The sequence below is a fragment of the Myotis yumanensis genome, unplaced genomic scaffold (genome assembly GCF_028538775.1).
Source record: "Myotis yumanensis isolate MYYU_CA2020_CCGP unplaced genomic scaffold, mMyoYum1.0.hap1 SCAF_9, whole genome shotgun sequence".
NCBI lineage: Eukaryota > Metazoa > Chordata > Mammalia > Chiroptera > Vespertilionidae > Myotis > Myotis yumanensis.
Genome location: NW_027223760.1, coordinates 13,898,186 through 13,924,857, shown reverse-complemented (window position 1 = coordinate 13,924,857; position 26,672 = coordinate 13,898,186). Strand labels below are relative to the sequence as shown.

At 38.8% G+C, this 26,672-nt stretch overlaps 1 protein-coding gene across 1 annotated transcript in view; it reads right to left on the bottom strand.

The window, feature by feature from the left end:
• CFTR (CF transmembrane conductance regulator) overlaps positions 1-26,672 on the bottom strand; it is a 202,120-nt gene that overhangs the window by 89,342 nt on the left and 86,106 nt on the right. The window contains exons 12-15 of the mRNA XM_070423784.1: positions 9,907-10,001; positions 7,105-7,191; positions 4,856-5,582; positions 2,113-2,241 (exon numbers count right to left, since the gene is read on the bottom strand). Coding sequence (XP_070279885.1) covers positions 2,113-2,241; positions 4,856-5,582; positions 7,105-7,191; positions 9,907-10,001 — 1,038 coding nt within the window. The remainder of the gene's footprint in view (positions 1-2,112; positions 2,242-4,855; positions 5,583-7,104; positions 7,192-9,906; positions 10,002-26,672) is intronic.

Genomic DNA, 26,672 nt, shown 5'->3' with positions numbered 1-26,672 from the left:
GGTTCCCTGCGGGAGGCCCGGATGAGGGTGGAGCGGGTTCGGTCCCACCCTCCAGCCCTGGGTCCCCCGTGGGAGGCCCGGATGAGGGCGGAGCGGGTGCCAAACACCTCGGTCCCACCTGCCAGACCTGGGTCCCCCTCGGGAGTCCCAGATGAGGGTGGAGCGGGTGCCCGATTACCAGGGTCCCACCCGCCAGCCCTGGGTTCCCCACGGGAGGCCCGGATGAGGGCAGGGCGGGTGCCCGATTACCAGGGTCCCACCTGCCAGCCCTGGGTTCCCTGAGGGAGGCCCGAATGAGGGTGGAGCGGGTGCCGAACACCTCGGCCTGCCTGCAGTATGCAAATTAGCCGCCATATTGGCTGGTGGTTAATCTGCATATCTCGCTAATTAGCCAATGGGAAGGGTAGCGGTTGTACGCCAATTACCATGTTTCTCTTTTATTAGTGTAGATTGATTTCAGAGAGGAAGGGAAAGGGAAAGAGAGACAGAAACATCAATAATGAGAGAAAATCATTGATTGGCTGCCTCCTCCACACCCCACACTGGGGATCAAGCCTGCAACCCAGGCATGTGCCCCTGACTGGAATTGAACTTGAGATCCTTCCATCTGTAGGCCGATGCTCTATCCACCGAGCCAAACTGGCTAGGGCAAAAAGGGTAACATTTTATAGAAAAATCTGGGTTTCCATTTTATCTTGATGAATAAAAAGACAGCAAAACAGATCCCAAATTCCGTGATGGCAAGTTCTTGGCTGGTGCTGAGTTCCAGTTGCCCCCTTTAGACAATTAGAGGTCAAATGTTCTTCATTCAGCCTCAAAACCACTGCCTCCACCTGCCAGGCCTTTTTGCCATTTAGGTGGCTGCTCCTGATCTAGAGGAAAGCCTCACCCATCAATCAGCTTAGAAACCTCTTATGCTGATGTGAAACCGGTTTTGTGGCCTCCTATGTCATTCACACTTCCCCCTTTTTAAAACCTATTGATATGAAGAACAGCAGGGGCATTGCAAAACACTGCGATGGTGACGCTGAACACAAAAATACTGTGTAAGTAAGTGAGTAATCCAAATCTCTGAAAGTATTGTTCACAAAGATTACTAGGCCACTAATATATTTTCATTTCATTTTTGAAGAAAGTCATTTAAAGGTGGTGATTCATCACTTGCATATTTAATAATGCAATATCTAGAGTCAAATTAATTTAAAATTTAGTACAGAATGACTTTTTCAGTGTTTCATTTCAACCCATATAAGGGCATTCTACTTTGAATTTCTGAACCTAATAAAAACTCTTTATATAGAAGATATGTGTCTGTCTATTTTATATGGTATATATGAAATAATAAAATATCTATATGAAACTATATCTACCATTATCCTATTTAATAAAAGGGTAATATGCAAATAGGCTGAACGGCCAAACAACGGAACAACCAATCAAAGCGTAATATGCTAAAGATATACTAAGGCTGCTCAACTGCTTGCTATGACATGCACCGACCACCAGGGGGCAGACAGTCAACTAGTATACAGTCGCTATGATGTGCACTGACCACCAGGGAGCAGATGCTCTGACCAGTAGGTTAGCTTGTTGCTGGGGTCGGCTGATCAGGACTGAGTTAAAAGGGCTGGACACAGCCTGGAGCCCTCCCCTGCCCCTCCCCGGCCTGATCGTGCACCGCAATCTGGAATCCCTCAGGAGATGTTGGAGAGCCAGTTTCAGCCCGATCCCGCAGGCCACTTCCCTTGGGAGGGCGCCAGACACAGGGCTCATGGCTGGCGAGTGCTGCTGTGGCAGCGTGATGGGGACTGATTGGGTGCGAGTCCACAGCAGGCACAGTGGGGCCGGGATGAGTGGGAGAGGCAGGTTGGAGCTGCAGGTGGCATTGGACTGTGGGCTGTGGCCTGATCCCTGCAGGCCACCCAGAGGGACCCCACCATGTATGAATTCATTTATTGGGCCTCTAGTATAGTATAAAGTTACACATTTACATATGTACTTGCATTATGTATATACATTTATGCATGTGTACATATATATGCATGTATCCTTCCAAACTATTCTTATTTTAACTTTAAATCACAGTAACATTTTATAGCAGAAAATTCTTACCTCAGCCAGAAAAATAACGAAGCACCAAATTAGCACAAAAACTAAGCTCTTGTGGACAGTAATATATCTAAGGTATGTGTTCCATGTAGTCACTGTTGGTATGCCCTCCACATCATCAAAAAAGCACTCCTGAAGAAAAGAATCATGGTCATTACAATGAGACTATACAGTTTCATATCACCTATGACATGGGTCTTTTGTGGTTTTATTTTGAATCTGTGAAAATATTACTATTGGAAGCTAAGTGAATTTCAACAAATACAAATCATTATGAACGACACGTGTGGTGTTACTCCACATACAGTATAATGTCCATTGGAACAACACAGCTTTTTGGAAAATGAGAAACACTGTAATTCTTCAAAATTCTGAAAGCATACCACTGATTATGTAACTATTATTTTTGGATAATTTCACCATTTTAATGCTTCCAGTGTCACACCTTTAACCAAATGAACAGTACCATCAAGCTGAAGCTTCCCAGAGCTCTCCTTAATTTATTTCTTAAGTGGGTCCATGGACAAATACACTTTGAAATTTGACTAGCTGTGGACATCGACCTAAGGGCAACTGATGTTTCTATATTTCCCAGTAGATTAGTATTATCTCTCCTTCCAGCTATGATTTAAATTACATAATTCTACTCCTCAGTGTATTCCCCTAGAAGTTTTGATTTGTCCTATGTAGATGCACTTCAAAAATTTGAAAAAGAGTGATTGTAGATAGTCCAAAGGAAAAGGATACTTTTGGTTCTCATGAAGTCAAAAAATTCACGGGAAAAGCACTAATACTTCAAAGAAGGGGTTCCAATGAAATTGGAACATAGCCCACTGTTAGGTATGAAGATTTTTGGAATCAAATAAACCTGGCTTTGAATCTGGACTCCACATTGACTTCCTAGATGCTGCTTGAATTTGGGCAGTTGAATGTTTCTAAAGTTCACTTTCCTTCTTTGAAAATGAGGATAATGATAGGTACGTTCTAGGGCAGTAATGGGGACCAAGTATATGCTTAGTCCCCATTACTAAGAGCAATCAATAAGTAATAACTAGGTACTAATCAAAGAAATCATTCTTTACAACTAAATTTATGAGCTCAGGTTTGAGAAATTCATTCAAACTGATATTAAAACCATATAGATAAATTATCCTTTAGAAAACCTTTTATAAAAATTATAGAAATGCTGAAAGTATGTATCTTGGAGATAATCTATTGTGTTCTTTCATTTCACAAAGAAGAAAACCTTGGCCCAGAAATGTGAAATAATTTGTGATTGCCAATGGTCATACTAGCCTTAATTGATCTGTGCTAGTAAACATATCAACTCATCACAATGCTGCCCGTTTCATCCAAGGCACTTAAGAAATTTTTCTGGTAAATATTAAACAAAACCCCTCCACTTATATTGCTTCCTATCCTATATAATAAAACCCTAATATGCAAGTCGACTGAACGGCAGAACAACCAGTCGCTATGGTGCGCACTGACCACCAGGGGCAGACGTTCAATGCAGGAGTTGCCCCCTGGTGGTCAGTGCGTTCCTACAGGGGGAGCGCCGCTAAGCCAGAAGCCGAGCTCATGGTTGGCGAGAGCAACAGCAGTGGTGGGAGCCTCTTCTGACTCCACGGCGCACTAAAGACACCTCAGGGGATGTCCAACTGCTGGCTTAGGCCCACGCCTCGCGCTCCCCTTGGGGGAACAGGCCTAAGGCAACAGGCGGACATCCCCTGAGGTGTCCAGGATTGCGAGAGGGCGCAGGCCAGGCTGAAGGAACCTCTCCCCCCCTCCCCCACCCCAGTGCATGAATGTCATGCACCAGGCCTCTAGTTTTTAAAATAAAAACTTAAAGGATAAAATACTTAAAGGATACTAACACCAACCTTTAGACTTTTTGTCTAAAGGATGGTGCTGGTATACATTAAGTTTCACACACCTTTTTTTTTTTTTAAAGAAACCTGTCTAGAAATCCAATTTAAAAGATAAAAAAGACCCTAGCCATTTTGGCTCAGTGGATAGAGCACTGGCCTGCGAACTGAAGGGTTCCAGGTTCAATTCCAGTCAAGGGCACATGTCTGGTTTGTGGGCTCAATCCCCAGTAGGGAGTGTGCAGGAGTCAGCCAATCAATGATTCTCTCTCATCATTGATGTTTCTATCTCTCTCTTCCTCTCCATTCCTCTCTGAAATCAATAAAAGTATATTAACAGATAGAAAAGCTCACACTAACTAATTCAGGTATGATTGATATATAAATGACAATATAAGTAGTTCTGTTAAGAGATTATAAGTATATATATATCTTATATACAAAAATATTCCTTCCTCTCTAAACTACTGCTATTATCTGATTATACATTTGTTTATACTCCATCTCTTCCCACTGAGGTTTTAAGTTAGTAATAAAGCAGTTTTATAATAATTTTTAATAATTTATGATTATTCTAATTTCTAATAATGATTACTACTGGCCTAGTAAACCCAACACTAGCTCTTGCTTTGATAATATGTTTTATTAGAAAAGATATGTCCATTGCAAAAGGAAATAGTTGATTCTTTACACTTTTAAGTTGATTCTTTTGCTTACATAATTATGAACTTTGCACTTCCAGAGTCTTAAGATAAACTTCATGCTAAAGCCATAATTTGAGTAAGTTTTGTGACATACTAATATGCAGTTGTACTCTGTGGCAAAAAATAAATAAATAAATAAACAACAACAACAAAACACTAATAATTTATACACACCTTTAAATCTTCTTCATTAATTTCTTCACTTATTTCCAAGCCACTATCTTGAGATAAACGCCTTGAATATATATCCATTTCAGTTAAGTTCCCCTGAGGGGCCAGGGACATCTTTCGTGTGGATGCTGCTGGGGTTCGGTGAATGATTTGACCTTGGTTCACTGAGGAGCGTGTCATCAGGTTCAGAACAGACTGCCTCCTGCGCCTCTGAAAGGTGGGACCAGTGTTCATCACATTGCTGCGAGGCAGGATGGCCTCCCCCTGCTCGGAGTCTGGAACTAAGGACAGCCTTCTCTCTGAAGGCTCTTCTGAATCTTCTTCGATGCCATTAATTTGTAATGGAGTCTTCTGTACAATGGAAAACTTTTTTAAGGAGCTGATTGGATTGAAAATAGAGTTCTTCCTATTTTCAGCAAACTCTCCAGTCTGTTTAAAAGACTGTTTTTTGGTTTCATTCCTGGGGATGGCAGCATCTCCTTCTAGTGAGAAACGCCGTAAAGTCTCCGTTAGGATTGAATTTCTTCTCTCTGCACTAAACTGATCAAAATAATCATATCCCATGAGCTTTGAACTGAAGTCAGGCCGTAGATTTTGTAATTCAGAAAATGTCCCATAAAAATAGCTGCTACCTTCATGAAGAATTAATATTTTGTCAGCTTTCTTTAAATGTTCCATTTTAGAAGTGACCAAAATCCTAGTTTTGTTAGCCATCAACTTACAGACACAGCTTTAAGAATATAAAAAAATATAAGTAAGATGTCAATTTTATGAACTCTTTATTACAATACAATATGTATTTCATTTAAAGATTTTATTAAGGTATTCTTATATAAAATCTCTATAATACAATGTTATTATACTTAAAATAATTCTAAAAGTAAATACCCAATACTAATTAATTTGGTGCCTTTTGAGTTACTATAGCATGAAATACTGTATTCCTGAATTATTATAGTATGCTATATTGTAAAGTTGAGTGTTAAGAGACCTAAAATGAAATTATATATATATATATATATATATATATATATATATATATATATATATATTAAATAAATGTTTGAGTTTGAGCAAATTGGTTAACCTCTGGGTCATGATTCATTCATCTAGAAACTGACAGAATTGTTAGAGGACCTTTAAGATTCCTGAGGGGGAGGTATATATTTCTATGTATCTTCTGACATTCCAGAGCTTTCTTGTTCTTTACATTTTTTATTAATTTCCTTTTACGTTTTAAGTTGACCACCAATTTAGTTCTCAAAAGTTTATATTAAGACTAATCATAATTGTTAAATCAACTACAAACCTAATAATTAAATAATAAATTGATCCTCCTCTAATAAAATTTCCCTCTAATCTAGAACTAAATCCAGAACAGAATCATCTAAGGGATTCAAACTCCATTAAAACATTTCATATTGTATAGAAAGAGGCATAATTCTAGAGGGTACTCTAATATACTACATTGCTAGCAAAGTTTATATGGATAAGAAGTTATTTATCATAAAAACAGTATGTTAGGTATTAAATTCAACTAAATTCTAGGAAAGGTGCTTCCAGAAATAATGCTGCCATTTTATACACACATACATCTATATTCTTTTTGCTTAAAAATTTTTATTTCTAGAAGAGTATCATGATAATTCTCATAAATAAACTATTTCATAGTCTATGAAATCAGTTTGAAGCTTAGAAATCAAGTCAGATAACTAACTTTTTCTTTGGAACTCTGCACACTCTGAGCCCTACGAGGAGCTACAATGAAATGTAAATCTCAAGCCTGTGTGGCCGAGGACAAGGTTCTGAAGGAGACACTGAGGTGGTTGTATAGTCTGAGCATTCACTTACATTAACATTAAAAAATTCAGCTTGTTTTCTTCCCTAACACGTTTACTATCCAAGGGGGAGATAGAATAAAATACTAACACAAAAAAGCAAGTACAAACATTCAGTATAATAACCAATTAAAATAATGTTACAATAATACTGTAAAAACGACATAGACAGGGACTATTCTAGTAAGAGCAAGGAAGAAACTGGTTTAGCATGAGGTGGTTAGAGGTTTTCATGGAAATGATATTGAATATTGGCTGCAAAGAGAAAATGAGATTTGAGTAACTGCTATGTTGCATTCTTTCATAGGGTCACAATGGTGGACACATTTCTCAAGGAATAATAAGCAGTCCATGGTAGTATAGTCACCTTTCTTCGTCTTTTAGCATGAGCATTATGTTATTCAAAGAACATACCTTTCAAAGATTTCTTTTTCTGTTAAAACATCTAGGTACCCGAAAGGAGAGTCTAATAGGTACAAATCAGCATCTTTGTATACTGCTCTAAAAAGAAAATGAAAACTAATTTAGATTTCCTCTGTAATCCCATGTCACTTAGTGTAGATGATTTTAAATGAAGAAAAATAAATTATATATGATTTTTATGGCTTTTTACAACACTCCAAGAATTGCTAACATGGTTTTGCTGAAGTAAGTGACATTAACCAGCAAAAGTTACAAACTGAATCACACCATACCATACAATTTAAAACATTACCTTAAATAGAAAAAAAAGAAAAAAAGAACACCTTCTAACAATAGAATGTAACTAGAGCAAAGCACAGTGTTATATGCTGGGAATACAATGATAGAAATTACTCAGTTACTGCCATGAAAGATTTTGCATTGTGGTGGGGGTAAAAGAATAAAATGGACTGTCTCAATCCTCTAAAATATCAGAGACAGCAACTAAATTGCAGCACTTAGGTGAAACTATTTCTTTTTAATGTTTTTTCAGTGTTGACTGCTATACAGCAAATTGGTAGCAGTACTACTGTGGCTATATAATTGGTACACTTTTTACTCCTTAGAGTCTCAGCCTCTGTACCATATTCATAAAAATTCCAAACAAGAAAAGAATGAACAATTCACAGTAAAATGTATATCCATTTTTTTACTTTTTAAGTTAAAAAATAAAATATTGTGAGCAAGTAAATTCTTCACTAAATTGATCATAGCACAGTAATAAAATGGAGATATAGTCCCATGTTAATGGGAATGAGATAATTTCTTCATAACACTTAAAATTTTCAGGTGTGGTTGTTAGTAACCTTACCCCCACCCAACCACATAGAAATCATGTATAGTTCTGGGTACTTTCTGTGAAAAGAAAATTGTATTCAGTCAGCAGATTTCTAAGAGAAAACACAGAAATGGCCAAAAGTCAAAGTAAAATCTAAAACAACCTTTGCAGTGTAAGTTATTTTTGAAGACAAAATGCAAGAGAACTACCTAAAAGACCTCCATCAAAATATACCCTCCAGGTCTTCCTTTTCCCACTTCATACTTCTCTCTCTCCTTTACACCTATGACATATATTATTAATATATTAATGATGTATTCATCATCTAAAACTGGACAACACAGGACACATTCCAATAAAAATAAAAATAATTATTTCTGTAGTACTTCAAACTGTGTACACCTTACAATAAAACCAAATCTTAAACTAGTAAATACAAAGTCAATTGTATGTTGAATGTCTAGAAGCAGCATGTCTTACCTAAGTATAAAATGGAATGTTTGAGATAAGTCTTACTTGGGTTCACAGGTTAATTAATCAAATTCCATTTTATGTAGAGGCCATTATCTTTTTGTGTATTATCCATACCTACTAATTTACTTTTTAAATTGTAATCCCAAGATCAAGGCATAATTTTTAAAAATTTATCTTTATTGTTGAAAGTATTACGATGTCCCCCCCTTTTCCCCATTGACCCCCCTCAACCCCACTCCCACACCCGCCCCAGGCCTTCCCAGCACTTATGTAGAATCAAGAGGACCTAGTTCAAATTGTAACTCCACCATTTCCCTATATGGCTTTTAGCAAGTTAATATATAACAGCTTCAATTATCTCATTATTTCTTTCATAAAATGGAAGAACGATCCTATCTTTCCAAGGTGATAGTAGGGATTAAGTAAAATCGCACACACACACACACACACACACACACACACCACTTAGAATATTACTAGGCATTTGCAGGTGTTCAGTGAGTTAGTTTTCTGTCTCAGCATTTAAAAGCAGGAAAACCAAGTAAGGGAAAGGAGCCAAAATATCAGTAAATCAATGATTTATTAACTCTGGCAACACAGTAAGAAGAATTTTGTTCTAATATAACTGGAGGAACGTTTGACATCCCATATCACCAATAATTTTTTAAATTGAACATGACGGTTTAACCACAACACTTTCAACTTGACAGAAATTAACTGTACGTAGTTCTCCCTTTGACAACTCAAAATGCTTAGACCAGCGGTTCTCAACCTGTGGGTCGTGACCCCTTTGGCGGTCGAACGACCCTTTCACAGGGGTCGCCTAAGACCATCCTGCATATCAGATATTTACATGACGATTCATAACAGTAGCAACATGACAGTTATGAAATAGCAACGAAAATAATTTTATGGTTGGGTCACCACATGAGGAACTGTATTTAAAGGGCCAGAAGGTTGAGAACCACTGGTTAGGCCAATAATGTCTCTACTAATGGAACTACCCACCACAGTGTTCGATGTTCTTGTCTTATTTGTCTTTAAAAATTACAGACTTTAAACCAAGTGATATCATTTGCCTTGCTATTCTTGTTATGAGAATTATGTTGAAAATTTGGAAAATATACATTTATCTAAACTAAGAAGCATGAACAGAAGCCTAGAGCAGGTGTGTTCACTGTGGGAACTGCGTGATGGACTTCACAAAAAGTTTACATCACATCTCTCCTTGTGCTACGCAGAATCCCAGAGTTTTCCTTTGTAGTAAAACATACCATAAGGTAATCAAATATACACACACCAAAATAACTGCATGCATTTTTATCAGATACGAATACTATATCATGATCAATAGTTCTTACAGGTGATTCTTAACCAGCTAGTCATAAGATCCCAAGCACTTTTCAATTCCAAAACAGAATTAAAAATAGAGAAGCGTCTATAACTTCTACATGCGTGATATTTACAGCAAATGCTTACTGGACCAATAATCGGATATTCACCTTGCCAAGGAGATTCTCGCTCGCTGCCCTCCACTCAGTGTGATTCCACCTTCTCCAAGAACTGTATTGTCTTTCTCTGCAAACTTGGAGATGTCCTATTATCAGAAATAGAAAGTAAGACATATGAAATACTTTCTGTAATACTTTAAGCCATAAAACAATAAAAAGAAGAAAGTAAGAATGGAGTTGTTAGTATGCTGGATCTGAATTCAAAAGGTCCTTTTTCCTTCAAAGGTAATCATATATCACCCTATTGCTTTAGCTACAATTGAATTTTGAACACTGCATCTTGATTATTTTAAATCCACTTCAATTGGTCAAAACATTGCTGATTTTGATAAATAAATTTTTGTTTAATTTTTTAAATGCCATTAATGAACATTAAATAACAATAATTGGAAAATATGAAAAAGTAAAGCCTATGTATATTTATAGGTATGTAAATATGTGTGTATATCATCCATGGACCATTATATAAACCTAAGTGCTATTAATGTGCTCAAGTGCACTTCCCTCCGATTTAAATACACTGTTATAATGGAATCTCCAAAACTGAATAAAACTCTCAATAAGACAAACTAAATGAATATTACTTACATACCCCTACCCTTCCCTCCCCATCCTCCCACCTCCCCACCCCCACCACTGCTGTATCTAAACATATTTAGTGGGTAGTCCTGGGTACAAGGCAACTCCTTTCCAAACTTCTCTCACCGACTCATCCATCCAACATCTTATTCCTGTGACCTCTCCACCCACTCTGCCTCTCCTGTCACCCTCCTTCCACATGGATTGTGTCATCCTTTCTCCCAGGTAATAAACTTTCTGTGGCAACAACCATGCTAGGCATGGTAAAAGAAGTTTAGAATTTATCAGAAATAGTCTTTGACTCCTGAAGGATACTAAATAACATCCAAAAGTTTTCATTAACCATTTTAATATAAGTCATAAAATAGTACACAATTAACCTACAAATTAGTTGTACAGGTGACAGAAGTATCTATATAATAGACAGAAAGTACTAGAAGACTTTCTGAAAGAGATGGGGCTCAGCCTGAGATTTGAAGGACGAAAAGAGTCAAATAGGTACTACTCTCTCTTTAATTCAAAAAAGTTCTCTCCCTTTTCCCTTTCCATCTTCAAATATCTGCTCTTTTCTTTTGCTACTACCTTCTTCTCTCTCCCTTTACAAAAATACACTTCTATACTATTCCTCCTTTTCCTTTGACAATCCAGAAGCAATCCACCATCTCCTTTGCGTTGCCAACATTTTTTATATTTAAATTGTCAAATGCTTACTACAAAACTCTAAACTCACAAAGGAGGCAAACTAACAGTGATCATTTATTTTAAAAACTATTCCACAGCTCCAATAGGTTGAAGCTATTCTAACCACTGCCCCCAAGGAACTCTTATTGTCAATAATCCTGAGCTGGGGTGACAAAAGGCCTGATGTTAAAAATGGCGTCATGTTGGAGGCGATGCAGTAGGATAACCCCCACTCCTTACTCTGGCAACCATCAATCTTTTCTTCATATCTATGAGTTCAGGGTTTTTTTTTAGATTCCATACATAAGTGAGATCATACAGAATGTATCTGTCTGACTTACTTCATTTATCGCAATGCCCTCAAGGTCCATCCATGGTTTTGCAAATGGCAGGATTTCCTTCTTGTTTTTTGTTGTTGTTTTTTTATGGCTGAATAATATTTGTATATATGTGTATATGTACCACATTTTCTTTATCCACCCATCTGTTGATGGATACCTAGGTTGTTTGCATGTCTTGGCTATTATAAATAATGCTGCAATGAACCTGGGGGTGCAGGTGTCTTTTTGATAGTGATTTCATTTCCTTCAAATAAATACCCAGAAGTGCAATTGCTGGGTCATATGGTAGTTCTATTTGTAATTTTTGAGGAACCTCCATGCTATTTTCCACAGTGGCTGCACCAATTTACATTCCCACTAATACCCTTAGTATTTTACGATTTTCTACTATTGTGAATTAAATAACTTGCCATTTCCATTTCGAAACAGTTGCTGCTAGTCTAGAGAAAAGCTAATTCTTTTTGTTTGCTTAACTATGATCCATACATCTTATATTCCCTCATTACTTCTAGCAGACTTTTGTTTTCTGTTTGTCTCTTTGCTTTTTGCTAAAATCCCTTGGGTTGTTTTTTTTTAGGTGAACAATATTTTCATGAATATTTAATATTGTTCCTACTTATAGATAAATGGCATTAACTTCTTGCCATTTAAAATGTTTACTTTAGAATGTTACCTAAAAAATACTGTATTTATGAAGTTTCCTTCTATTTGTACTATGATTTTTTATTAGAAATGACTGCTGAAAATAAATTTTTTTAAATTGATTTTAAAAAAAGAAATGACTGCTGAATTTTACGTAAGACTCGTTTAACATTTACTGACCTTTTATGTGGTTTTCCTCTTTGTCAATATAACAAATTATATTTTATTTATATATTTCTTTACATTGATGCACCCTTACATTCTTATCATAAATTTTGCTTGGTCATATTTTATTATTTTTATATCATTCTGTATACTATGTATTAATATTTTATTTATAACATTTTATTTTAATATCTACATCATAAATATGATTATGTTTTCTTTTTCATAGTTTCTTTCACATTTGGGTACTAAGACTATTTTGGCTTTAGAAAATGAACTGAAGAGCTTGCCATCTGTTTCTATGGTTTGGTATCTATATATATAAAAGCCTAAGTGATCAGAACGACCAGTTGCTATGATGCGCACTGAACACCAGGGGGCAGACGCTCAACACAGGAGCTGTTCCCTGGTGGTCAGTGCGCTCTCACGGCAAACCTCCCATGGTTCCTCCACCTGGCCAGCAGGCCCTGACTGCCCGATCGGAGCCAGGCCCTGAGCTGGGATGGGGAAACAGAGTGGGTGGCGATGATGCAACCCCATTCCCAGGGGGGCCGAGGGCCGGCTCCCTCCTTGGGGCTGGTGGCCAACCTCCTGTGCCCCATCTCTCCCCCTGGCTGGTAGGCCCCGATCAGCCCTCCACATGCCCACCCAGGGGTGGTTCGGTGGTGAGAGAAGGAGGAGGTGGGGAGGGATGGAACTGCACAATGGCAGAGCGCTGACGATGGCAGCATCAGCGTCCAGTGTTTATTCCTTCTGCACTCGGCCCGGAGACCATCGCCTCCTGTCTGGCCTGGCCCTGATCGACCTGGCCTCGATCAGCCCTGATCGCAGGCCAGGCCTACGGACCCCACCCATGCATGAATTTCATGCACGAGGCCTCTAGCGGTTTAAATAATATGGGAAATGCATATTATTTAAAAGTTAGATACAGTTCAGCTACCAAATCATCTAGTGATAGTGCCTTTTTTAGTAGATATTGAATCACCTTCACAATAGTAGTGTCTATTACATTGTCATATGAATGTTTTCTATCAACCTTCTTCAAGCTTCTTTCTTCAATTTTGATTATTTGTATTTAATCAAATAATAAAATTTGCTAGTAAATTATTAGTTCCTCTAGGTTTGTTTGTGGGTGTTCCTTTTTTAGGTTTTTAAGTTTGGATAGCAGTTGTGATCATTACTATAACTATAGAACAGTGGTTCTCAACCTTCCTAATGCCGTGACCCTTTAATACAGTTCCTCATGTTGTGGTGACCCCCAACCATAACATTACTTTCGTTGCTACTTCATAACTGTAATTTTGCTACTGTTATGAATCATAATGTAAATATCTGATATGCAGGATGTATTTTCATTGTTACAAATTGAACATAATTAAGGCATAGTGATTAATCACAAAAACAATATGTAATTATATATGTGTTTTCCGATGGTCTTAGACAACCCCTGTGAAAGGGTCATTCGACCCCAAAGGGGTCTCGACCCACAGGTTGAGAACCGCTGCTATAGAAGAATATGGTATTTTACATACCATTAAAATATGATTAAGGAAAGCATTGCTAAAAGATGAAGTCTTGTCTAATGCTTAAAACATCTTCAATTTCCTACCAGTATAGAACTTTTTCAAGGAATTTTGAAGACCTCTCCTCCTATGCTAAGATAGTATTAAATGTGAAATGTAGAGAAAACATGTGTGTAAAAGGAAATAGGGAAGGAGACAGGGAAAGCTTGGAGGGTTGTCAGACCTCAATGCAAGTCCAAGCCCTGAGTGAAGGCTTGGGTGGGAGAACACTAAATCACTGTGTAGTGGAAGCCTAACAAGCAAGTTTTCGAAACCTATGTGGGAGTCCTTGAAGCCACATTAATTAATAAGTAGGTTCCATGTTTTTCAAACACAAATCTGTATCCCTTCCACACTCAGTCGTCACTCATGAAAAGCAGCCTGTGGAAGGAGCAGTCTCAAGACAAACTCAGTGAGTGAGAGATTTCCACCCATAGCTACTGGGGCTCTTGGTCAATTATACTCCCTACAACAAAGCCTGTAAGGCACAACTCACTGCCACCACAACACCTTACCCCCCAAAACTGGCAAGGGATAGATATGAAGTCAGAATGGCTACTAAACATGGAAAGATGTATACTCTCAGCAGCAATCAGGAACTGCAAATTAGAAAAATAGAGAGACATGGCTTTTTACAAATTAGAATGGCAAAAATTAAAGTCTGTCTAAAACAAGAGCTTATAAAAATGTGAGCCAGTGGGGGCTGTCATAAACGGCTGGTGGTAGTGTAAACTGGCACCATTACTTTAAGGTATGATTTGGCGGTATCTAATAAAATTGGAAACATATATATCCTCATAGACCATAATTCAACAGGTAGATTTCTACACCAGAGAAACTCTTGAGTATTTACAAGAAAAAAATATTGTTATTACTGTAAAATCTTTGAATAATCTAAATATTCATCAGTAGCAGAACGAGAAAAGAAAATGTAACATCTGAGCACATACAGCAGTTTAAAAAAAATGAAATAAGTTTCTATATATGACTAGCATAGCTAGACCTCAAAGAGATAATAGGAGCAAAGAAAGTAAGTTTAAGAATGATATGTACAAAGGATACCATTTTTATAAATTTTAAAGCCATGCAAACAAAACTATTAAATATTGTTTGTGGATAAGTGTATGTATATATAGGTATAATTTATTTGAAATGAATTGGAAAAGTATATATCACATACATAATAGTGATTGTTTGAAACTTGGGGTTTTGTGTAAGAATGATGGTGAGAAGGATTTGTTTAGGCCCCTGACAATGCAATAAGAAGGCAGGCATTTGCAACAGCATGGATGGAACTGGAGAGCATTATGCTAAGTGAAATAAGCCAGTCACAGAAAGATAAATATCACATGATCTCACTCATTTGTGGAATATAATGAGCAACATAAACTGATGAACAAAAACAGATCCAAAGACAGAGAAGCATCGATCAGACCGTAAAACCTCAGAGGAAAGGTAGGGGAGGGTGGGGATAAGAGGGAAAGATCAACCAAAGGACTTGTATGCATGCATTTAAACCTAACCAATGGACACAGACAACAGGGGGGTGAGGGAATGAGTGAGGTGGGGGGAGCAATGGGGGAGAATAAGGACACATATGTAATATCTTAATCAATAAAGAAAAAAATATATAAAATATCAAAAAAAGAAAAAAGTTACATTAATTATCTATAATTATAATTTAAAAAAAGAAAGCAGGGATGTTGTCATATGAATGTTTTCTATCTAAAATATACACTAGTGAGACAGATTACTTTTTAAAAGCATGAAAATAAAAGATTCCTGCATTCAAAAAGATCTGATATTCTAAGCCAATGTTTTTGGCCTCCTTTCTGGACTAAAACCACTTATGAAAAGAAATGTTCAAACTTAGATAATTTAACAAGTCTCTCAGGTATTGTAATTAATAGGAAGCTAATGAGATTGAAATGAAACAAAATAATGGATGTAGAATGAAGAGAATTGTGAATAAGTCCATTATCTTAAGATCAGATGTGTAAGTAACACCAATAGCCTACTGCTAATGTGAGCACTTGTTCTGATCACCTAGTTTATTATACATTTGTAGATTTCTTTATTAGTGTTTGTTCTTTTTTATTTGATTTAACATAAAACACTTTGTTGTGTATACACTGTTAAACATTTGTCTTTGCTGATTACTAAGAGCACTCAAATCTGGTAATATATTTACATTAGAGTGTTGGTTTTCAGCCTTCACAGCAGATTTTTGCTTCTATGAAAATTATGATCTAAAACAAAATGATACCACTTGCTGCCATGCATTTAAAAGCAGCCTAAAGGCGTAAGCTGCTAAAAGCCTTGCACAGAGAGACAAATGCCATTTCTCTTCCCCCACACTGAAATGTCTCTTGTGTTCCCTTGGAGCTATTCATGAAAATTGTTGGAAGAAATCATTACATGGAACTAAGATGCTGGGTGTGAATTGATTTCTTATATAAAAATTAACTACTGATATTTTTTTAAAACTAAGTTTTATTGTGGCGATCATTTTGCAGTATATAATGAATATCAAATGATTGTGTTGTGCCCCTGACATGATCATGTTGTCAATTATACCTCAATAAAAAAACTGTCTTAAAATAAATCAAATATCTACACTAATAAAAGAGAAACATGGTAATTGGCGTACGACCGCTCCCCTTCCCATTGGCTAATCAGCATATCCTTATGCAAATTAACTGTCAGCCAAGATGGCGGCCGGCAGCCAGGCACTGAAGCGAGCAGGGAAGCTTGCTTCCTCCAGGGACTGCAGACTCCAACGTTCCCCGCCTCACTTCCTGGCCTCTCAACTGCAACTCTAGGCAACTATTACTATGTTGCAAATAAGAAGCTAAACAAAACGGCTTTCAGTCAGCCCGGGACCGCAACATTGTATCCATGTTTTCAGCAGCGAGGCCTCGGAGCTAAAGCTGGCCCAGAAAAAAAAAAAAAAAAGAAAGAAAACAAGGAGCAGTTGGGAGCTTTTAGTCAACTGCCAGCGGGAAAACAGCCCTCAGCCCCTCAGCCAGCCTGGCCAGGCACCCCAGTGGGAACCCCCACCCTGATCCAGGACACCCTTCAGGGCAAACCAGCCGGCTCCCACCCATGCACCAGGCCTCTATCCTTTATAGTAAAAGGGTAATATGCCTCCCGACACCGGGATCAGCAGAGCAGCGAGGCTCCTGGCACCGGGATCAGTGTGACAGGGGGCAGCGCCCAAACCCCCTGATCAGCCCTGCTCTGTGCCTGATGGGGGGGAGCTCCCCAATTCCCCAATTGCCCTGCGGCTCTGTGTGTGACAGGGTGCAGAGCACCAACCCCCTGATCGGCCCTGCTCTGTGTGTGACAGGGTGCGGCGCCCCAACCCCCCGCCCCGACCGGCCCTGCTCTGTGAGTGACAGGGTAGAACCATAACCTCTCCATCAGCCCTGCCCTGAGTGTGACAGTGGCTGCGCCCCAACCCCCTGATCGGCCCTGCTCTGTGGGTGATAGAGGGTGGTGCCCCAACCCCCCTCCACGGGCCTTGCTCTGTGTGTGACAGGGTAGAGCCATAACCTCCCCATCGGCCCTGCCCTGAGTGTGACAGGGTGCAGCGCCCCAACCCCTTGATCCGCCCTGCTCTGTGTGTGACAGGGGGTGGTGCCCCAACTCCCCTATCAGCCCTACTCTGTGAATGACGGGGGAGCTCCTCAACCCCCTGATGGGCCCTGCTCTGTGAGTGACAGGGGGCAGTGCCCCAACCCCACTGATCGGCCCTGCTCTGTGCGTGACAGGTGGCAGCGCCCCAACCCCCTGATTGGCCCTGCTCTGTGAATGACAGGGAGCAGCGCCCCAACCCCCTGATCGGCCCTGCTCTGTGAGTGACAGGGGGCAGTGCCCCAACCCCACTGATCGGCCCTGCTCTGTGAGTGACAGGGGGCAGTGCCCCAACCCCACTGATCGGCCCTGCTCTGTGAGTGACAGGTGGCAGCGCCCCAACCCCCTGATTGGCCCTGCTCTGTGAGTGACGGGGAGCAGCGCCCCAACCCCCTGACCGGCCCTGCTCTGTGCGTGACAGGGGGTGGCGCCGCAACCTCCCCATCGACCCTGCCTTGAGTGTGACAGGAGGCGGTGTCCCAACCCCCCAATCAGTCTACCCTGAGCGTGACTGAGGGTGGCATTGCAACCTCCCGATCCGCCCTGCTCTGTGCATGACGGGGCAGCACCCCAACTCCCCAGTCGGCCCTGCTTTGAGCCTGACCAGGGGCTGCACCTAGGGATTGGGCATGCCCTCTGCCACCCAGAAGCAGGCCTAAGCCAGCAGGTCGTTATCTCCCGAGGGGTCCCAGACTGCGAGAGGGCACAGGGGCCAGGCTGGGGAACCCCCCCCCCCCCCCCGAGTGCACAAATTTTTGTGCACCGGGCCTCTAGTCCTATATAATAAAAGCTTAATATGCCAATTGTCCCCTCGACCAGGAGTTCAACCTCTCCTGTGCTGACCACCAGGGGGCAGCACAGAACATGGGGGGTGTCGGCGACATGGTGCTGGCAGCAGGCAGCAGGCAGCAGTGATGTCGGCCCTGACGGGCCCTGGCAAGAGCAGGACCACAGCGGGATGACGGAGCAGGTGAGCAGGGGACACCAGGCCAAGGCGGTGCTAGTGGGGCCTGATCGCCCTGCTGATCACCCCGCAGATGGCGACCAGCGGCAATGGCAGGGGGCAGGGCCACCACCCAGCTCCCAGGCACTGAGGGAACTAGGCGGGGGCCCAATGACTCAGGCGGGGTGGGGGGGGGGGGTACTGGGGTCCATGGACCCAGGTGCTCCCCACGGCCCAGAGTTCAGCTGGGACCTGCCCTTCCACACCAGACGCTCACGCTTCGATCGCCAGCCAGGCCGAGGCACTGTACCTGTGCACAAATTTTGTGCACCAGGCCTCTGGTAAACTTATAAAACTCATGATCAATTAACTTTCTTGTTGAAGAAGACCCTGTAAAACCTTTGTCTAAAACCACCTTACACTGCCATTTCAATTTTTAATGATTTTCTCAGCACAGGTTACCTACAGATAAAATCAAGTATCTGATCATTGGTTCTCAAAGTGTAGTCACTGGAGCAATTATTTCAAAATCACCTGGGAGCTTGTTTTAAAAATGCTGCACCTAATCTTATTCGGAAAAATTAGGACAGAGCCCAGGAATCTGCATTTTAACATGTGATTATTATGCCTACTCATATAGAGACTTGTTCTTTAACTAATTTCCTTTATAATTTGCTGGTCAGAGAGGCAAATAACAACTTCAAAGGACTCTGTGCTTACATTAGGTCTCTTTTAGATTGTAAAGCACTTGAAAATACTTAGATAAAGAGTACCGGGGGGGTCAAAGTAATATTATAATAAGTATGCAATAAAGATTAACTTATTTTATTAGTAAGAAGTGTATAATATACCCTTATGATATATTCACTTTTTACACAAATGCTTATCATTTTACTCTTTTAACTGCACCTAACTTCATCACTCTAATATTATTCAAGTAAGCCAGACAAACCAGGAGTTGTTAAAGAAAAATTGCTAATATAAAGGTCATTAACTCAGACTGAATATACAACAGAGGAGTGATACAGGGAGCTAGTATATTGAGGGAAGGGGAGGAAGGAGGGAGGGAGGGAGGGGGGGGAGAAAGAGAGAGAGAAAGAGATATCAAAGAAAGGGTGGAGTATTACATTTAATGGTCCTGTGTGATTTTGCAATATTTGGTAAGTGCATTTGAACTTCCTGTGACTTTGTAGATAGGCATAAACCTTGTTTTATGGCTGCCTTATCACTCTTTAGAATAACCTTGACAATACAGCTATTTGTGGTAAGAGAGGAGGGAGAAAAGCTGGGTTGGGACAACATGAACTTTAGAGGTAGTGCCATTCAATAAAGCATGTCTTTCACAGTAAATCATTAGAGAGTTAATGCCAGTGTTATTAATGTTTAATAATTACTAAACACTGTACTGTGCTTTATGTATAAGGAAATGGGCAAGAAGGAGGGAGAAGAAGAGTGTTGGGGGGAACAGAGGGAAGGAAAGGAGAGAATGTGAGAAAGCCAGGAGAGTACTGGAAAGAGAGAGAAAGAATAAATTAACCATTTTTGCACAGAGCTGTTGTAAATGTGGATGTGTTATCTTAAAAGACCTGTGTACCTCTGTGTGATATATATTCACAGAGGTTAATTTCTACAGCAGGAAAGATACACGAATGGATTCATCAATTAAAAATTGGAGTTCTCTTTTATTAGGAAAGATAATTTGTTGACCTAAGTCACACATGATTACAAAGAGCTAGATATGGAAATATATATTAAATATTGGCTAAAGATTAATCCTTGCTAGAAGTATAAGGAGATCTTATTGTCAAGTTAGAAAACAAAAGCTCTTCCTTCACTGAGCTTTGGCACTGACCAAATTACAGCAGAAAACTTAAATTCCAATGTCATTTTACTGGTCCCAACAAAAGTACAAAAACACTATTATAATGAATATTACAGTTTTTGACACCAATATTAAAGTATTACTGAATATTCATACATATACATACATACATAGTTTTATGTACGAACTTGTGAAAATATATGTAATTCCATTAATACCCTTTGACTTTTAGTGTTTATTTTTATATGTGTACAGGTCTGTAATTGTATTTGAAAACTAATAATGAGCATTTTTAAAGGAAGAACTTTAAAATTCAGTGATTTAAGATGTCTTGGGATAAATGTTCCCAAGGAAGTAAAGGCAAAAAAGAAACTTGAAACAAATAAAGACTTTTTTTTTTCTTATTCTGGTTCTACATTAAACTTATTCAACTATAAATTTCTGGACTCCAGATTTCAAATTCTATGAAATAAATCTAGTTTTTGAAAGCTCACTAGATGATTTTGATTCAGTTGGTCTATGAATTGGCATTTAAGAAGCTACTAATTCCTTAACTATCTCTTCTAGGTCTACCCACCCAAGATGCTGGGAGAAATCCAATCCGTGAAAAAGCACTCTGTTCTCAGTACTTCATTGGCACATACAGTGTTATCTTGCAGTTGATCCTGCTCTGGAGTTCCTAACATACCTCCCAGTTCTTAGTAAGTAGCCTTCTGCTTCGTAATTCAGATCCACAGGAGATGGACTTCAATTTTCACTCACCCAGTATCTCTGAAGTAATCCTACCCTGGTCCTTATTTTCTAACAATGGCTCAACTTGCCCTGAGCAGGATTCCTCGCCTGTGCTGACTGCCCACCCTCTAAGACTTCATATTTTAAATTTGAGGTTATGAGGCCTGAAGGAGAGAGGAAAAGGGAAAAATAATTTGGGAGAAGATCTGGGAAGAAATTTCCCAACTTATTTAAATTTTAAGTTTGTAAGCATAGATGGCTTCCCTAAGATACACTTATTTGGAATTGTGGTAGCTTAATATATCATTTACATATATAAATATCCTGAAAATACTTTTTAAAACTACACCATGGAATTCTCAATGCTACTAGTTCACAAATCTTTGTTATCATTATTTTCTCTTCTACAAATAGCAGATTTATAACTTTGATGGCTTAATAATACTATTAGAATAATAGTGAAATTAACTTAAAGTGAGCAATGTTCAATAGATAAGTCATTAGAGTCTACGATAAAGTTTCTTTTCTAATAGGCAACATCTCTATTAGTATATTGCTAATAAAATAAGGAGTCAAAAGATTTGGATTCTATTGCTGATGCTGTCAATTTTGAGGATCTTAAACAAGTTTCTTCAATTTTCATATCTTATTCTTTAAGATGTGAAGAATTTCATAAACTTCTAAACATAACATCTTTGTTACCCCCCTCCAGTTTGCGTATTGTGCTAGATCAGTGGTTCTCAACCTTCCTAATGCCGCGACCCTTTAATACAGTTTCTCATGTTGTAGTGACCCCCAACCATAAAATTATTTTCGTTGCTACTTCATAACTGTAATTTTGCTACTGTTATGAATCGTAATGTAAATATCTGATATGCAGGATGTATTTTCATTGTTACAAATTGAACATAATTAAAGCATAGTGATTAATCACAAAAACAATATGTAATTATATATGTGTTTTCCGATGGTCTTAGGCGACCCCTGTGAAAGGGTCATTCAACCCCCAAAGGGGTCGTGACCCACAGGTTGAGAACCGCTCTGCTAGATGAAGCTACCTAAAACACAGTTTTGATTATGGCACTTTCCCAATAAAGAAAAGCTACCATGGACCCATTTGCTCTTCCCCCAGGATACTTTTCTGCTCCCACTCAGCATCATGCTCCCTGACTCTTCTGAAGCCCACGTGCTGTAGGAGAACTGGATTGTACCAGTTCTATGAAACGTGAAAGTCAAGTAGAGCACTTCTGTCTTTCCGCATCCTTTGGCTACCATGATCTGACTGTCACCTGGCAGCTCAGCTCTCACCCTGTACCCCTCCCAGTCTTGCTGCATTACCTCGAGCTCCCACAAACGTACCATGTTGTCTCTTGGCTCCAGGCCATTTTATTCTCCATGTCAGCCACATGCAACTGACTGTAGATCCTTGAATATACAATGTTCCCTCTGGGCTCCAGGCCTTATATATTCTGTTCTCTTTCTGGAATATTCTCTCTCCCTAGTCTTCACTCAAATGAATCTTACTCATTTGCCATCTCTTACCTTAGATGTCACTTCCTCCAGGAGTACCTTGTCTGACCTTCTAAATCCAGATTAAGTGTCACTACTCTGTACTCTCATATAAGGATCTTGTATTGACCAATATCATAGAATGTATCAAACTGCACTGGTTCTCATTTGTTCATCTCCAATAGAATAAAAACTCTTCGAGGACAGGGATTTTTGTCTTGTTTATTAATAATTCCAAGAATATGGCAAAGTCCCTAGTTCAATGTTTGCACTCACAAATATTTATTAAATAAATATATTTAAATGCCTTTTACACCAAATTATCTGTAAGTCAAAAGTTCATTGCAGATAGGCACCCTTGTTATTCTTGCAGACAGCATACAGAGTGCCCAACACAGTACCGTGTCCATGGTAGAAACTTCACAAATATTTGTTGAAATCATTTTTTTTTAATTTATAAAATTTGAATCAAGGGTAACTAAACCTTCTAAATAAAAATTAGGTATTGTAGCTTTGGTTTTGCAACATATTAATGATAATACAATGGTCATTTCAAAGACTATTTTGTTTAGAGAGCACTTACTGTACACTCATAGTTTTTAGAAAAGAAAAAAAAGTTTCCCTTCCTGGAAAGGTTATTATGAACAATACCAAGTTCTAAGGTTTTATTAAAATATAACCTTATTTTAACTTTATTAAAATATAAGTGTAAAACCTTCTCTTGATCTTGTTTAGTTAGCCATCACAAAACAAGATGGGAAACTCCAAGAATGCAGGGTCCAGAATCTCAGTTCTTCCAGAGGGATGAAACACCAGGCATGTATGTTATGATACAGCATGCCTTTTACCTCCGGAAAACAATGAATTTTTTGTTGTTTCTTTTTTATATATAAAGGTATGGTTTAAATACCTTAATTTCATTATCTATTCATGAACTAGCTGGATCCAGTTATAATTAAATTTTTATTCTACTGTTCTGTTGACTTGCCCAAACTTACTAAGAGACCATCTGAGGGCTATTTTGGTTTTAGAAATGTAAGAGCTCTCATTTGTTAGTAATTAGTTCCAGAATTGTAATTTTAATTCCTGAAACCTATTTCTTACTTTTAGAATTTAGCACACATTCCTTTTGACTGCAAACTCTAGGCAAAGTTGTCACTAGATAACTAGAAAGTGAAAATTCAAAGTGCTTAGCACAGCCTTGCTGATGTGCTTGCTCAATCAACGTTAGCTACTATTTATTTTTCAAATTAAGTGAAATAACAGTTTTGTTCAGGAAACACCATGTTATTTCTATTGAGTTCCAGTCCAATAGTCTCATAAAATAAATGCACTTGCTTCATATTACAGTAAATGGATGGTAATCCTTTCAAACTTAATTACCTACCAGTAGCAAATTACAGGTGGTTCAGGTACAGTCACTTAGTGTGGTTTATTCTGGTTTAGGGGACATAGTTCAATGAGTTTCAAATATTTGTATTAGATGTCCATTGTCTTGGCTACTATTGAATGCAAATGTTAATTCCTATGGCACCTTTTTATTTACAGGTCTCCCAACTGAACAGTCCTGAATTTTCCTGCAATGGTAGACTGATCATCTAAAGCAGTGGTTCTCAACCTTCCTAATGCCAAGACCCTTTAATACAGTTTCTCATGTTGTGGTGACCCCCAATTTCATTGTTACAAATTGAACATAATTAAAGCATAGTGATTCATCACAAAAACAATATGTAATTATATATGTGTTTTCCAATGGTCTTATGCGACCCCTGTGAAAAGGTCATTCGACCCCCAAAAGGGTCGCGACCCACAGGTTGAGAACCTCTGATCTAAAGGTTAAACCCCCATTCAATGCAGGTTATTTTGGCCAGATCTGGAAATCCAGAGGTCAAAATTTAAATTAAATTAATTCATCTTGTAGTATCTGTATGATGGAATTTATTTTCCAGAACAGGCATCAACTTATTTCTTTTCTTGCTTCCCTCCCAAGTTTTTCATACTTCTTGCCAATATCCCTCTTAAGTTTTTTTTTCTTTTAGTAACTTCTTGCCAACTTCCCTCTCAATTTTTTCTCCTACTGTCTTAAATATGAAACCCGCCAAGCAGAGGTGAAATAGACAACACAAACAGATTTCAGTTCTTCAACTAACACAGTAAATGCTTTTATTACAATGCCTATGTAATGACTGACATGACAAATAATGTGCCCATTTTGTGGTCACAAAAAGGATCTCAACAACTTTGTGGAAACCAAATACATATCCTAAGCCCCTGACCTCTTCTCAAGCCCCTGCCTCTCATCATGCACTATTATAAAAGCTAATTACTTCTCCAAACCCAGGTACTTTCATAAGAGACGGACTGGCTGAATAAAAGCAGTCCAAATACCTGTTATTCAAACACTGGCCTGCCTAGAATTTTCTTGCTGACAGCTGTGGCATTGTGTGGTAGGATGAGGAATCGGTAAAGTGCAAAAGAGGTAGTATTCTGGGAATAAAAAAGGCAAGAGAACAGTGAAGTCCATCACTCTTTCAATAAGAAAATATGGTTATAATTTCCTAAAGAGATAAGTAAGTTAACAAGGGCCTAATTATATTGATTTCTCTTTTTAAGCTAGCAAAGTCTCCAATGCTAGTTATAAAAGTTACAAAGATTTAGGATTCTAAGGATAGTCTGGGTATGTGGAAAGGAAGAAAAAAAAGGGAGGATAAGTTAATAGGCACAGGGCTATAAAATGGTATTTGAAAAATAATGATCAATTTGCCTAGGAATCCATTCTATTGTCATCTAGATCCAAAGTGGGATATATAAGCAGGACATGGAGATGTTCCTAAAAGAAGAGGACTGAAGGGGAAGAAACTGAACATGACTTGCTCACTCACGTTTGCACCTCACAAGTTATTCTGGCAGCACGGAACTCTCTCCATGCCCTTCCCTGTGATAACGTCTTGGAGCTGTCCCACTGAGTGAATAGTTTTCAACAAACTGAAATCAGAAAGCTATGTGAAATATGTTGAGTGCTTCTTCCTCTCCAAGCACACGTACATCTACCTGCCTGCTCCTATGACACCAGGCAGCGTTACATACGCAAGTGCTTTGTAGATGTTAGAGCTGAACAAAAACACAAAAACTAGGAAGAAAATACTCCATCCTCATCTCCAGTTCCAAGTCTAGGTGTAGTACATGAAGAAACAGATCAACTTTGGCAGTCAAAATGAAAACATTGCATCAGGAATATTTGTATTTGGTGATAGGGGCCACATACAGAATGTGAAGGATTCTTTTGCTGGCAACAGCTGTAGGTACTTCATGTTTCTATGCTCAGAACTCTGCCACATTTAAAAAAATAAAGCTTTCATTTGGGGAGGTTCTCACTGGCCATTTTCAAAGATGTGAACACTCGCTTAACAATAATCACAACAAAAATACAAAAACTGGAAATTCTAAAGTCACTGAAAATAGAAGAAGCTTGATTCTGACTGAACTTAGTTGAGCACTTCTGATTACTTTTATTTCATAATATAGTGATTTATTACTATATCACTCCCAGCAATAATATGCTGTCATGTAATTGTCTCCTCAAACTTTTAGACTGTGAGGCTCAGAAAAGAACATTTTCTGAGTAAAATTCTTGCAACTGAAATGCCTACTTCCAAATAATTCTGAAATAGTTATTGGATAAGAATTTACCCTTCTGCACATGAATGCGCTAGGTGAAGTATGCCAAACTAAATGTTTTAGCATGGCTGTTTTCAAGGAATTCACCATGTAGTTTGGTAGATACAACATATGCAACATTCAGGAAAGAGAAGAGAACAGCATATAGTAATGTACTCATTATATTCACTACAGTTGCCAGTTTAAAGTACAGGGAATTTTAGGAACTGCTGAGTATTTTGCCTATTATGAGATGCTTAAAAGGTCTAAATCAGCTGCAAAAGTCAGCAGGACAGATAACAGCAGGAGCTCAGGGGTAGCTAGAAAAGAAAAGCTAAGTGTTTTACTTGATATCTTAAAAAATGGAGGTCATCATCGTTATTAATAATTTTTGTTGGAGCCCATTAGTGGTGGTCTCCATGGACACTTGGCTAGTGAGACCTGTGCTCCTTCTGCCTTAATGAGATAGCTCAGTTCTCTGTGGCTCA